Source organism: Alligator sinensis, unplaced genomic scaffold (assembly GCF_000455745.1).
Source record: "Alligator sinensis unplaced genomic scaffold, ASM45574v1 scaffold566_1, whole genome shotgun sequence".
Lineage (NCBI taxonomy): Eukaryota > Metazoa > Chordata > Crocodylia > Alligatoridae > Alligator > Alligator sinensis.
In genome coordinates, this window is record NW_005842017.1 from 701,770 (window position 1) to 716,165 (window position 14,396).

The following is a 14,396-nucleotide window of genomic DNA, read 5'->3' on the forward strand; positions in this document are numbered from 1 at the left end:
CAAAAGCTGTGCTTACCGCAAACACTGCAGGATGGAAAGCGAGTCTGGGTCAGCCCTGGCTGACAGAATCTCAGGCCCCATCTCTGCTGGACAGGGCTTAGGGTTTCCCACCCTTTTTCAAGCAGGTCTTGCAGGAGGTAACTCTGCCAACCTGCAGAGAGCTGCTTGCAAAAGGGGAAAATCCATGTTTTTTCCATGGGAAACTGAAAACCTGGATCCCTGATCATGACTAAATCTGCCAGTTGCCTTCTTGTCAAACACAAGTCAAAAGGAGAAACAAGAAAATGGAAGTGACATCCTCAGGAACAGAAGTGAAAGGAGTAGAAACCCAAGGCTCATAGCCCAGGTGTTCAGGAGCTAAATGGCCCTGCTGTTCAAGACAAAGTGGTCATCCAAGTTTCTCATTCTAGCCTGGACATCTCTCAAGATCAAGGCTGTGAAGGCCCAGAGGGATCCCAGGGCCCCAGTTCTTTTCCTTCTGGGGGTAGGGAGGGGGAAGAAGTGAACAGGTAGCACTGAAGGAACAGTAAGTCTCTTAAACTGGCCCCTCCTAGAGTTGTGCAGTATTACCTCCCCGTATTTCCCCACCTCCCTCCCCACTGAAACAAAACAGGATGCCCAGGAAGGGGAGGCCATCTCCTCCCATTATCACAACCCAACCTAAAGTAGAACATGCTTCCAGTGAGTTCACCTGAACATTTCCTTCTAGCTCCCTGTGCTCAACACCATGTCAACCTATAATGTCATTAGAAGCTTTGAAGACTCAAGTCATGCTCTTTGAATTAAATGATCCAATTTTACCTATTTTAACATTTAGGTATTCCATTAACAATTCTGACACAGATACTGTAGACGTGTACCAAATCTTCTATCCACACAAGACAGAAAATGAGGAAAGGAAAATAAGCATAGAAATCAAAGTTCCGTTTTCAGAAACTGTACAAACTCAGTCACCCCACATTTGTCAGCTGTGGATCTAACCTCAACTAAGTGAAAAATTTGACCTTGGTAGACATAGCTTCCTAGTTATCTGCTGGAAAGCCCCAGCACTTCAAAGAATTCTAGTATTGACCTCCATTCTCCTTGGCTGCCAATTAATATAGCTAAATATGGTAGCAATGAGAAATCAGAAGAGCCCTTTTATATATAGAGGCTATTTGCCATCTTTTCTTTATCTCCATTGAACAAGAATGGTTCATGCTCAGTGTGTCCTACGATAGCATCTTAGCAGTGCTTCCCAAATGACAGGCCAGTCCAAGGGTGCAGGACAGACCTGAAAGAATTAGCATTGCCATACAAGTGACCTCAAATGTCTGAAAGACAAGTTCTCTAGCTTGTTTAGAGCCTGATTTACAATGCTTTCACGCTGGTCCTACCTTGGAGCATTAATTTTAACAGTATAAGATGGGCTTAGGGTCCACTTTAAAAAAAAAACACAAAAAATATGCTCTCTTCTTTGCATTTGGACACAGTGATGAGCATTACTTTATACTTACACCAGTATTTGCCAAAACAGAACCCAGATAGACAAACTCAGTAAGAAAAATGTCACGGGAGTTTATTTTAAAGATTATTTTTATACAAATAGTACCTCTTTGAGCAGTGTTGACCCTTATACAAATCTACAGCAGTTTTCTGCTCTTTAATCCATATGGGGCAGAGCATAATGGTACGGAAGGCGTTTCAGATCATCATGGCAGAATACTGGAGGATTTCTATAAAGGCTTGTCATAACAGGAGGCAAAGGAAAGCAGGTATACCTCCACTAAGCAACAGAAACAACAATCATTTAAGAAGCGTGCTTTCAAGAAGGAAAGAAAAGGTATTGGGACCCACTGCTGCAAGTCTGATCCGTACACAAACATGCCACAGAGCACTCTGCCCTCTGTGGGATACTTTAGAAGGAGCAGCTGCCAGTGTCTGGAGATGATCACATTACTTCTGTGGGCAGAAAACAGGGCCACTGAATTTAATAACCTGCTGGACTGTCTCCAAGGAGTGTACAGGCCAGGAGAGGCTTGCTCAGTTTCAGGGACTCTTTGGCTATTGCCACTCTGTTTGTTCCATCCCCCGTGAAGTCTTAGAGGGGGCTTCCCTCCTCCTGCTTCATCCTCTTGGATAGATGTTCACTGATGGCCAGCAAGGGGTTAGCTTTGTACAAGGGGTTTGTGATGACCTCATGAAACCGGGCCATCTCCTCCTCTCTGAAAAAAACAAAACAATGGAAGGGTGAGTAGACACTGTACCAGCGAACCGCCAGCACAGTGACAGGGTGGAGCAGCCCATAAGGCAGTAGCTCCTTTTACAAGAACAGGAATTACTCTGCTGCAAGTGTACAAAGCCAAATAAAAGGTGCTGCATAACACGGCAGCAGAACTGGCTTATTTTATCCAGATCCAGGGCTGAAATCCAGGACTCTCACAACACTGGTTTTCAAAAGATGGACCCAGTGTCATACTGAGAGTACAAACATGTGGTTAGGGCGCTACCACTACATGGGGAGCTCTGAACCTAGGAACCTAGAGCTGCACATACCTCTAAAAGACATCAGCAAAAAAGTAGATTCCTTATCTATTATAATTTCATCTGCTTTTAAAAATCCTGTTTGTGGCAAAAAGGAGAGGAACATACAAGGAATCCCTCTATAGAGAGGGGTCACAGGTGGCTGCTGTGGAAACGACTGCATCACCACAGAGTAGAATAAGCAGAACAAAAGTAAATGAGCCTGAGTTTTCAATGCTAATGGTTTTCCATTGTGGCCACTGTTTGTTTGTTTTTCCTGCCTTGTTGCTTTTCCTGTCAGCTTCCCCTGCTTAAATGCATCTTCTACTCTCCAGAACATATGTAACCACTGCTCATCATATCCAGACTCCTACCAATATCAAACAAAGCAACAAGGTCCCATTGCATTTGCATCAGGCATTACCAGGATACTCAACACTCTCTATTCCTGCTTTGTTTCTATGGTAGGAATAAAGATTGAGCCATAAGTAATCACCAGTCTGATTGGCAATGAACTGGGAGTGTCATGCTGCACTTCTTTAGTTAACTGGTTACTCTCTGCTCCTAAAAGGTGCAGGTGGCAAGGGATCCTGGTGATCTATTCCTCTTATTTGGGATATTCAGAATTTAATTCAAACAGTATATTGTGAAACCAGACACCACAATGATGGCACTGGGGAGATCTTATATTTGTAGCAACAGTAAGTATAATTCTGCAGGGTCCTAGGACTCTGGTGACTTCTCTTCCACACACAGAACTGGGAGATGCCTCTGGAAGGGTTTGGAGTAATTAGGGAGGCTTCATGAGTGCACAGACCATCAGGGTTTCCCCTCTGAAAGTGAATTTGAGGGAAATCTTAACTGCAGCCCATTGCTTTGTGGGTTTGATAAGTGTGGAAGAGGAGCTCAGGCAGCCTGCAGCCTTATCAGGACTACACCTGGCCCAGTCTGTGCAAGTTGGCCAAAAAACTTTCACATCTGCCCCCCAGTCAGAAGGGAAGAAAGCCCAAAGGAACCCAGAGATGCATATGGAAAAAAAAAAACTGCCTCTGAATATCACAACTGCTCTGCTGTGTTGCCTTATGTGTTGTTATTTAAACTTGCTCTGCACTTCTGTGAAAGTTGCCAAAACCTGAATGAACTGGGGTAAGTACATATTGCACTGGTGCAGGCAACTATAGAGCACATGGGGCAACAAACCCAGTTGCTCTGACTACTCATCACACTGGGGCAAAGCAGCAGTCAGTATGAATTATGCACCCCACCAGAAGATTAAAAAACCCACAAGCAGTTCAGAAGGCAGCAACTAGGCCTGACCGAAGTGGAAAGTATTCACTTCAAATTCGGTGATTTGAATCACTATTCTGATTCATTTCAGCCAAATCCGAAGATATTCAGTGCCGAACCTTATTCGGCCATAGACGGTACAGGCAGGCAGTGCCGGCAGGAGTGGCTGGGGGAGCAGCAGGACGAGTTCCGGCTTGAGCCGGCAGCCCTGAGAGAAGCTATGGCTTGTCCAGCTGCCGCCCCGCTGGGGCAAGGCAGGCAGTGCTGACAGCCCCGAGAGAAGCTGTGGGGGCCGTGGAATGGAACCAGGAGCTGCGGGGGAAGCCCCTGCTCATTCCCCCAGCCCCTAATCATTCCCCCTGGCTCCCCGCAGCTTCTCCTGGGGCTGCCAGCACTGCCTGCCTCACCCGGCAGGGGGCGGGAGGGTGGCATCTGGATGAGCAGCTGGATGAGCTGCAGCTTCTCCCAGGCCTGCTGGCTCAAGCTGAGGCTTGTCTGGCTGCTCCCCCAGCTGCTCCCACCGGTACTGCCTAGTGCCTGCCTGTACGGTCCAGAGTCGAATCTTTGAATCGATTCAGAGGCTTCTGATTTGATTTAGAGAGATTAATGGTTCTCCCGATTCGATTAAGAGATTTGGCTACCGAATTGGGCCAAATCTCCTCCAAACTGAATCAGCTACTGAAGGTTCACACAGCCCTAGCAGCAACATCTTCAGCTTCAGTTTAAATATGTGAAACTATGGTAGCCTCCCCTCACCCAGCTGAGATGAAGAACTGGATGAACTCAACTATAAGAAGAACAGTCCCAGTGCCAAGTGGGATCCAGCTAAGGCACTTTCTGGTAGCTGGGTACTTACAAGAGCCTGTGCTTCTGGACTGGCTTCATTTGACTGAAGTTTGTTGGCTCTGCCTTTGCTTTTGTGTGGCTGCAGAGGGAAATAAAAATAGATAACAGTTTTATAGAAGGGAGACACTGTGCCATATGGCGAGGCAAGGAAAAGAGTTCAGCATGCTAAATCTGTACCTCCTAGGGAATCTGATTAACATCTAACTATATGAACAAAAGACAAAAAAAAACAACCATGCAGCCAGCCAGCAACAGTGCACAACAGTGGCATGAGCATGTGTACATTCACCATTATCAGAGCACTCCATCATCTTCATCTCTTCATCATCACAGGCACTTTCTGTACAGGACAAAAGTATAGGCCAATGTCTCCCCTGGTGTTCTGGGTGATTTTTTCCCTTAGAGAAGAGGGATTCCTTCACTTACCTTTCCTACTAATCCTGGAATTACACTTCACCGTTAACTGTGTCAAGCTCCTGTCTGAACCCCAATGTTCCTTCATGAGGCAGGCAGGGAAGTTTTGCCAATAGTGCAGTGGGATAGGTGCTGAACACCCAAGGTGATCTGCGGTTTTAAGACTGATGGAGAGGCAGTCACCTGCCTCACTGTTGCTGTCTACTCTGAGTGTTTCTAGGGATTTTTTTTTTTTTTTAATTATGTGGTCCTTCTTTCATTTCCCTTTTAGGCAGAATGCCATTGGCTTTGAAGCTATGGGATGCAGCACCCATCTCCCTTTCTCTCTCAGCATATATACAGCAGGCACATAACTGAGACAATCTTCAGCCAGGAAAGGCCAGCAGTAGAGGCCACAATTAAAGATGACTGCATGAAACTTTATATACTGAAATGTGTCTGTTGGAAAGCTCTGCTCACTTACTGGATGGTACTGAGGGACCAAGGGCATGGCATGGTAACCTGCCACATCCTGGGCACTAACCCCGAGATGTAACCAGGACACGGGGAAGCCCAAGCACCACTCTGTGCTCACTCTAACCGATGTGGAAATAGAGGACAAGTCTATGTGGAATCGAAGGGCTTATGTGGAGAAATGCAGTTGCCACAGAACTTGATGTCACATACAGGGAGAAAAAGCAGGAAGCCAGAACTGGAAAACAACTGAGGAACCTGCAGAACTGGCAGACGGTGCATCTGGGATCTGCAAAGTAACTAGGATGGCTGCTCGTTAACTGGGGACAGTCTAATCCAAAAACAGATAGAACCGCAGGTTTTGACCTTCAGAGTTACAGGGACTCTGAGGCAGCATTGACACAGGTAGAAAGAGCAAAGGGGGAAATGTTCACTGAACTAAAAATAACTACTATAAACTCACAGGGGGGAAAATGCACAAGACTGGAGCAGGAGAGAAAAGATGGGATTATCCAAATGCCTAGACGCAGACACTGGAAGTATGGAGGGAGAGGAAATCACTAGGATCTGCACACCATATTAAATAACTCAGGGCCTAGTAGGAAGACACTGTTTAATAAAGTGTTAATGTTGAGGGCACCAAGAAAACCACGCTGTGGGGGACACTGCATCTCAATGTTCTACAATGAAAACAGGACCTAGCACACCAAGTGGATGAGAGTGGTTACAAATGAAACAGCCTTCAGAGCACCTCAATCCCAATGTAATTACAAACCTGGAGGAAACTCAGAAGGGGAACTTCAGAAGTAATAGAGTGCTGGAAAGGCTGGCCAACAGGAAAATGTTAAGCTGACTAAACACAGTTTGGCTACTGATGTAGGCACCTACAATTACTGAAGCCATTCATATCAACAAGGGACCACAACTGGGAATTATGACCCAAAGATGACATGTATTATGAAGGCCTCCCCTGCTGGGGACTTTAAAGCCCATGCCTAGCCATTCTAGCCGAGCATGAGAGATGAGAGATTCCTGGAGGGGTTTAAGTCCCTAGCGGTAGAAGCCCTTCAGCTCCCATAACAGAAGCCTCTGATCCCCTCCGCTCACCAGCAGGTTATCAATCAGTTGATTATTGGCCCCTGCCCAACATGGTGGTGCAAAGGGAGCCCAGGGTTGTGATCCCAGGCTTCACCTGCACTGGAAAGTACTGGCACAATTGGGATCTGGTCCCTGATCGTAAAATCATGCCTTCTACCATGCACATGTGGGCTAGCAGGAGACAAGATTGCTGGGACTGGGGATCAAGTCTCATCACGAATGTGTTAGAGGCCTTAGTTCCTGGATGAAGTTTCTGGTCAAAACCAAGCTAGAGACATACCCATCCCAGAAGAACCCCAGGTCCACTCATCAGGACACTGACCTGTGACATGGGGGATTCCTGCTCGAGTCCCTGTTCTGCCTACTTTAGATCAGGAACCTCAACCTGGCCCTTTCCCATAACAAATGAGTGCCTTGAACAGTCAGTATATGGGGTCTGAGGTGAGTCTCTCTCTGACTCTTCTGTTCTATTGTTTGTAAATTAAAAAAAAATAAAAATAAATTACAGCACAGCTTTCAACCTCAGGTTCCAGTCAGCCTCACTTACTCATGCTCAATGAGCATTTAAGTAGTGATGTGAAATGTTACAACTCCAACAGAAAAAAATGGGAGGGACCTGAGCTGGATGATTAGGGCACTCGCAAGGGGCACAGGCACACATAGGTTTCCTGGTCCAAATCACAGGCACATGCTCTGATCGCAGGGCTAACAGTTGTTTGACGGTGGATGTAGTCTTTCCACAGAAATCTTCAAGAGAGCTCTGTTTCACCTTAATGCAGAACAGGAACATTTTTGAAATGCTGCACATTTTTTGCAGTGTGCGTGCCCTGTTTTATGACCAGCTCTCTTTACATAGAGCATTTATGAGAGTGCATGGGCAAGGACTATAGGGCAGCAGGATAGCCAAGAGGCTCCCTCTCCAGGTCCCTGATTTCAGGGTCAAAGGTGCACTTTGTACAAGTAGTTATCCATAGTTTGGGACAGCACAGGGCCCAGCAAACACTGAGAGCAATGCAGACAATTTGTGAGCCTGCTTCTACATGGGGCTTAGCTGCCCCACACTGGCAGTATGGTACAGGCAGCAGATGGCTCAGATGCACCATGAGAAGCTAGGGGGATGGGTCTGCTTAATTTTGGCCCCAAAACCACTGTGAAACATGGGTCCTTGGGAAGATTCCCCCGAACACCATCTGCACTGGATGTCAGTGAGAGCAGCAGTCTCCTTAAGACCTGTCCAGCGACAGCCTTTCCCTGCATGGCAGACAGAAGGTACCACAGCTTCAGCTGGGTCTATCCCAACAGCAGCCACTGACCAAAAAACAGCCTTCCCTATTTTCTGCCTGAGCAGAAATATTCGCTCTCCCCATTTACTAGTCAGGGAGACCTTTTTCTCAAGCTTCACTGATTACATAACTACACAGCCACTATCATGCTCCCTAGTTTTTAGAAAATTAGGGCTGTCCAAGCCATTCTCCCCACATCTGCCACCTGTCCAGAACAGCTGACTCTTCACTTACCCTTGTCTCATGGACAAATCCTCCAGAATGTACTTTTCCCTGCCAGACCACTGAAGCCTGAACAACACAGGAGCATGTCAATCAGCAAAAAAGAGGAGCAGTGTAGGGCGTTTAACATGCTCCTCCAATTAGCTGAAAGCAGGGGTTATGCAGATAGATCTCTAACGCAATGCTGGCAACTTCCCCCCTAAGTGACTGCTGACAGCCACAGGCCAGAATGTTTGTAGCACAATGATCAACTGTCATTGCATAACATGGGACTAAGAGCGCACCGGGTGGAGAAAAGCAACAAGAACAGATTAACTCCTACAGAGACAAAGTCAGCTTCAAAAAGAAGAATAATTTCCGAGTCTCCCTCAATCACTCTGCTCCACTATCTACAAGCGGCACCTACAGTTACTGACATTGAGGAGAACATCTTTTCCTTAGGGCGCTCACACTGTGCATTCATGTGCACTCAGCTTCACGGCTCTTATTCTACTGCCCTGCCTGCACAGGCTATCCACAGCAACAAGGAGAGAAGGCAATTGTGAAGCCACAGCCACGGTCAAGGAGGCTGTCAGACAGGGGCTATGCCTAGTCATACTTCAAACATGTTTCTGAAAGGGGTGAGATTTCAAAGTCAGCATCTCTAGAAAACAGATCCTATTACAGGCAAGCATTCCTAGAAATAAAAATCATCAGCCCCTGAAAAAAGCAGCACATATCACAGGCAGAACTGTCCCTAACACTAAATCCTTTGTAGCTTTCCATGAGGATTCAACATTCCTTTAGAAACAGAAAGTCCAAGTTTGTGTTCAGAAATTGCTGCAGCTCTATTTTCAGGCATACTCTAGTTCTGACCCCTAGCCAGCCTTATGAAATAGGTCTGTGCTGATGACTCAACCAGTTGTGGTACTTGGAAATGTTATTGTGTGAATCTCCAGTAGCATGGCAGCTCTGGTTGTGAATGGCAGCCTTGTTTCATTCTGCTTTGTTGCCTTCATTCATTATAAATCAGAATAAAACCCTTACTGTAATGCTCTGTTACCCAGCAAGAGATCAAATTTCTGGAGAATCTAATCTTTTATTAATAACGCTGACAAATCACTGGAGTATTATCCTTCACTTATGCAACGATTCTAATCCTACAAAAGCTTCTTCCAATTATTTAAGACGCACATGCACACACACAGAGAAAATGGGAGACTAAAGTCACTCTTGCATAAGCCAGAGAACGGATTTAGCTCCATGGGGTGCAGGTACTGATGCAGTTCCTCCAGCCCAGTGACCTGTGTGAGGAGCAGGGATGTATACTCTGATGGGGGCCCATTACCTGTCTGGGCCAGTCTTGCCCCTCCTGAATCAGTCACATACTGATGTGGGCTGCACTGGCTGGATTTGCCCATCAGAGTGGAACTTCTCTATGCTAGGCTGCTCCCTCAACTGAGCTCTCCAACATCAGAGCCCCAGAGCCGGGACTCCACTGACAGTCTGGAGAAGAACTCGGTTCGAAGTACTATGTTGCTGGAATTCTCCAGTGACAAAGAAAAGGAAGAGAAGAAGTGCTCGCGCTACAGTGGCTCTGCCTTTGGTGGTCCTTGTAGCTGATGGCACTGCTCTGAGAATGCCAGGCCACAGGAGATTTAAATTATGTAAGCCATTATTCCTCACTGGCACTAGCAGCATGTCATAGGAAAGAACAGCCCAAGGTAAATGTCTTGTCTACAGGAGTCCTGGGGAAAATCCTCCAGCAGAAATACAGTGAACATTACACAAAATGCTGCCAGAATGCATGGGTGCATGCATGGGTGGGTTCGTGCTGCCTCCCAGAAACCACTCCAGACAGTGGGGCTTGAAACTCCCCCATGCCCATCTGTAGGCTGCTTTGTCACTATTTGGAAGATGTGATTTCATCCAAGAGACTCATACAACTCCAAATCCTGGCTCAGAATCCAAACAGACCAAATTAAAACCCTTTGGGAGATCTGAAACAACACTGGACACATCTGCCCTTCATTGTAGTTAAGCCCGGAAGCCAGTATTTCAGAAAAGTAATAAGAAAAAAAAAATCATTCAAGGAACTGGGGATCAAGCTGAAGTAGGGAGATTTTCAAAGGTATAAGTGCAATTTAGATGTTTGCGCCTCCGAAAGGAGACCCTTTAAAACAAGGAACAGCAGTTCTCCTCATCTGCTCAGAAAGGGGCCCAGTCTGAGTCAGTGTTCCCTCCTGACTAGAGCTGGAAGCCCAGCACACAGCACGAGCCAGTATTCAGGACCCCTCTGGCCTAAATCTGGGTGCCTTGCCAAACAACTTTATAAAAAAAAAAAAAAAAAAAAAAAAAAAAAATCAGCACAGCCCCAGTCCCTAATCTTTGCTAGGGGACCAGAAGTAGCAGTACTTCCTGCTTAGGAGGCTAAGTAAAAGGCACTAACAGGAAACACTACTTTTCAGTTGTTGTATAAAGTCCGATTCCAAACCAGCAGGGAACCTAAGGCAGCTTGGCCTGGCCAAAGACTGGAGGAAATGAGGCAGTTTAACAACGCCTTCCATTTTGAGCTCTCTACTCCAGTGACACTGGTAATGCTCACCTACTAAGTACAAAAGCAAGCATCTTACAAACCACAGAATTGCTGTCAAATGGATCTGGGCAGAGTGCACCACGGAGGAACTCCAGTTCCAGAGAGCAAACCACTGGACTTGGGACTCCAGAGAACCAAGCTCTACTTGCAGTTCTGCCATTGGCCTGCTGGACCAGTCACTTCTCCTGCCTGTTCCTCAAAATGTCTCCATCTGTAAAATGGGTAAACTGGATACTGGCTTCCTATTTTAGAAAGTATTTTGAGACCTATGGGTGGAAAACACAAGTGGTGATTCCCAACAGAATACCATGGCACCTTGGGGTGCTGCAAGATCCTTTGAAGGGTGATATAAGGTGTGAGGAGTTAAGTGAGGCATGAGCAAATAAGCACAGGCTCAGGCTTGTTCCTAGCTGGGTGCTTCCCTGACCCCGCTGGCCAGCTCCTCTGCAAGGAAGAAAGAACTGTGGTATGTAAATTTGTTTTTAACACTGGGTGTCACTCAATTTGCAAAAGTTATAGAGGGGTGCCTCTTGTCCAAAAAGGTTGAGAACCACTGCACTAAAGAGCACCAGTCTTACTTTGCTGAATCCTACTTTGAGGGTCTGTTCCACACAGGCTTTCCATTATAACCCCCCCCAAATAAAGTTGATGCCCTCCTCTGAAATGGTCACTCACACCTAGTAGGAGACTTAGCATGGCTGTGTTGTGATGCTGGCTGCATGCACGATACCCATCCTGCTTTCACCCTGTGTTAGATTAAGAAAAACCTGGTTGCTCAAAGCTTGCTCCCCAGTGTGAAAACCGCTCTCCTGTTTTGCTTAAAGCTGCCTTTTCTCAGCCATACACCGTTCATTGTCCAGAGAGCTCTTCTTTTCATGAAAAAATCCCTTTATGGGATTCCAGCAAGTGCAATTCCATACTGACTTGGATTAGGAGATAAAGAGCCTAGTTCACAGTTACTCTTGACCTGCACTTGGGGCAGGGACAGTGCTCTGGAGCAAAGGTAGCTTTAAAACACTTGTGTACTGGGTCACAAAACTACACAAAGGACCCAGTGTAACCAAGAGCAGATCCAGGTCTACTGTAACTCATGCTCTTTTCCCCTAGCCTCTGAGCAGAGCAGTTACAGGGCAATCTATCCTTGTCACACTCTACATCAGAGCTGGGATCAGAGCTGGGGGGAAGCAAGCAGAGTGCACAAAATTCTCAGGAGGCCTCTTCCACCCACTTGAGGCCCCTTAAGCTGCAATGGCCACAGAAATAAGTTAGGAGTGTAGCTGAGAACCAGACTGCCCTGCAAGTATGAAAATAAACAGTCATGAAAGAATACGCACGCCTTGGGCTGTTTCCTGCCCTTGGTCAGTTCAGAGAGCTCAGGCAGGGCTTCCATCAAAGGCTGCATGTCTCCCACCACTGGGGTTGCCTTCCGCTTTGCTTCGGCTTTCTGCTTCTGTTTGGCAAGCTTCACACTTGCTATTTCTGACAAAGAAAAAAAAAAAGTGACAAAGGCTGTCAGTTTCCCAGCACCCAAAAACCTCTGAGGGATGGCTCCAAAAAAGGGGAGCATAGATGTGGTAAAAACCTTCTTACATTAATCACACTTATATGGTGCCTTCCCTCTCTTAAAACTCTATTTGACCCCTTTATTTCTAAACTTTGTTAAACAGAAACCTCCAGCCAGTCCACTGGATATCTCCCTTCTTGTTCATTTTAGTAGACTGGGAGTGCGACACCCAGAATGGTTTGCCAGTGGACTGTTTCTCTCCCACGCCTAGTCACATATTTGTATGACTGCTCATACCACAATTGTTGGGCTACAGATGGCAGGAGGGAAAAACTCACCCAGATGGGGAAAAGGAGCATTGAAGGCTTGGAGCAGCGGGGTGGATGGCTGAAATGGATTATTAATTGCATAGGCTCCACAAGGAGGAGTGGGAGAAGGGAAGGGGCAGGGGTCCTCTTGCAGCCTTTTAGCTTTAAGACCACGCAATACTGTAAAGAGGTGACTCGCATCTGCTGTAGTCAAAGGTAGAATGGTCTCATGGCACAAGCATTGGGCTGGATGCAGTTCCCAGCTCTGCCACAGACTCCCCTCCATGATTTTGCAGAAGTCACTTAGGCCTCATCTACACTAGGGACTTCAGTTCTTTGAACTTCAGTTGTTTCTGCTTCAGCTTGCTCAAAACAAGGGAGCATACACACATTTAACATGCTGTACGGAAGCATCCAATCTAGGATCCTTGAAGACAACACGATTTAGAAAGCATGTCCCCAGACTCCATTCTGCATCCATTAAATACTGCTGGGTGTGAGTAGAGCCAATCAGTGCAGGGAGGATGTGGAGTGCTGTTTCCCCACAACCCTATGTGAGATGGACTGGAAAGTAAATCTCAGTCGCTGTCATTCCCTGCCTACCACGACTGCTCAGCAGCTCCCCCACTGGCTGCCTGCTGTACTGTAAGAGGACAGAGTAACTGGCCAGTATGTGGGATACAAAAGGATAACAGTGATGGAACCAGGTATACTGCCTTCAGTAGCACCTGATCCTGTTCCCCTCTGGGGCTTCTGCAAGCCAGCAGGGAAGCAGGCACTGGAGTAATCAGAGCTTCTCTGTCCTCCCTACATAGCAGCAGCACCCATGGCAGGGAGCCTGAATTTAAAAGATTCCCTTAATCTGGATGGCCCCACACAGGGCAGCCTACAAAACCCTGAAGACCAGCTAGTCTTCCAAGTCTATACCTAGCCCTGGGTTAATCTAACATGCCCCAGCTAGTTACAACACTCAGGGGCCATATGTCATTGGGAGACCAGAGTGCAATGTGTTTCAGCTACTCCCCAGTTCCATCCAGGCCACAGAAGGTGGCCTGAAAGCCAACTATGCTAACTTGACACCCACACCAGGGGGGATGGTGGGCAATTCTGCTTCCTGTGTGGTGTCTGAGTAATACTGCAGCAGCTGAACAAGCCAGAGAGCCTGCTCTATTGATTGTGGCCACTTGGCCTCAGAATCAATGGATGCTGGTCCCAGGCTAGAAAGCCTGGTCCCCTCTGCTCTGGAGCGTTACTAGCCAGTTAGTTCATCAGCACTGTGCTACCCACCCTGCAAGCAGCTGTCTGTCCTGTTCACTTCATATTTGCAGGCTGCCCCTTTAAATCAGTTTGTTTGCTACCCTTTCAATTGCTTGAGCTTCTATCAATGGTCCTTCTGATGAACTGTGATTCTACAGCACATGGATGTTTCTGACTAATCTGGACAGCAAGCAATTCTCCTTCCAGGCGCCTGCCAAGAGCCCAGCTTTCTGTTCTGCATCAGTTCTTTTTTTACTCTAGCTTTATAGAGCTTGGCTACTACTTCACAGACTGCCTAAAAGTTACAGTCCCAAAAGTTTACAAACACCTGATTTCCAGCAAACATCCCAGATTCTTTTTCTATGATGTCTTCTTCATCCAAGGAGCCATACAGTTTCTTCCCACCCTCGTCCCCACCCCAATGCATGCTTCTAATGGCTAAAGGCTTGCATCAGTTTTCCTTTAGTCATTTCCCCAGGATGATTTATTTTTGCTTGGAATGGAATATACTTGTACAAGTTTTGGATTATGCTATTGGGCTGAACTTGAGTTTCCAGGGTATAAGGATCAGATGCCCAAGAAAACTAGGGATAGCCTAAAGAAAAATATCTTGGCATTAAAAAAAGAAGGAGAGAGCAAGGGAAAGA

General features: G+C 46.6%; 1 protein-coding gene across 1 annotated transcript in view; it reads right to left on the bottom strand.

Annotated features, from left to right (window-relative positions):
• Nucleotides 1-65: 65 nt before the first annotated feature.
• The window catches only part of FAM207A (family with sequence similarity 207 member A), a 112,796-nt gene continuing 98,465 nt past the window's right edge, over nt 66-14,396 (bottom strand). The window contains exons 4-6 of the mRNA XM_006022058.3: nt 12,015-12,159; nt 4,646-4,714; nt 66-2,204 (exon numbers count right to left, since the gene is read on the bottom strand). Of these exons, the coding sequence (XP_006022120.2) occupies nt 2,081-2,204; nt 4,646-4,714; nt 12,015-12,159 (338 nt within the window). The 3' untranslated portion in view covers nt 66-2,080. The remainder of the gene's footprint in view (nt 2,205-4,645; nt 4,715-12,014; nt 12,160-14,396) is intronic.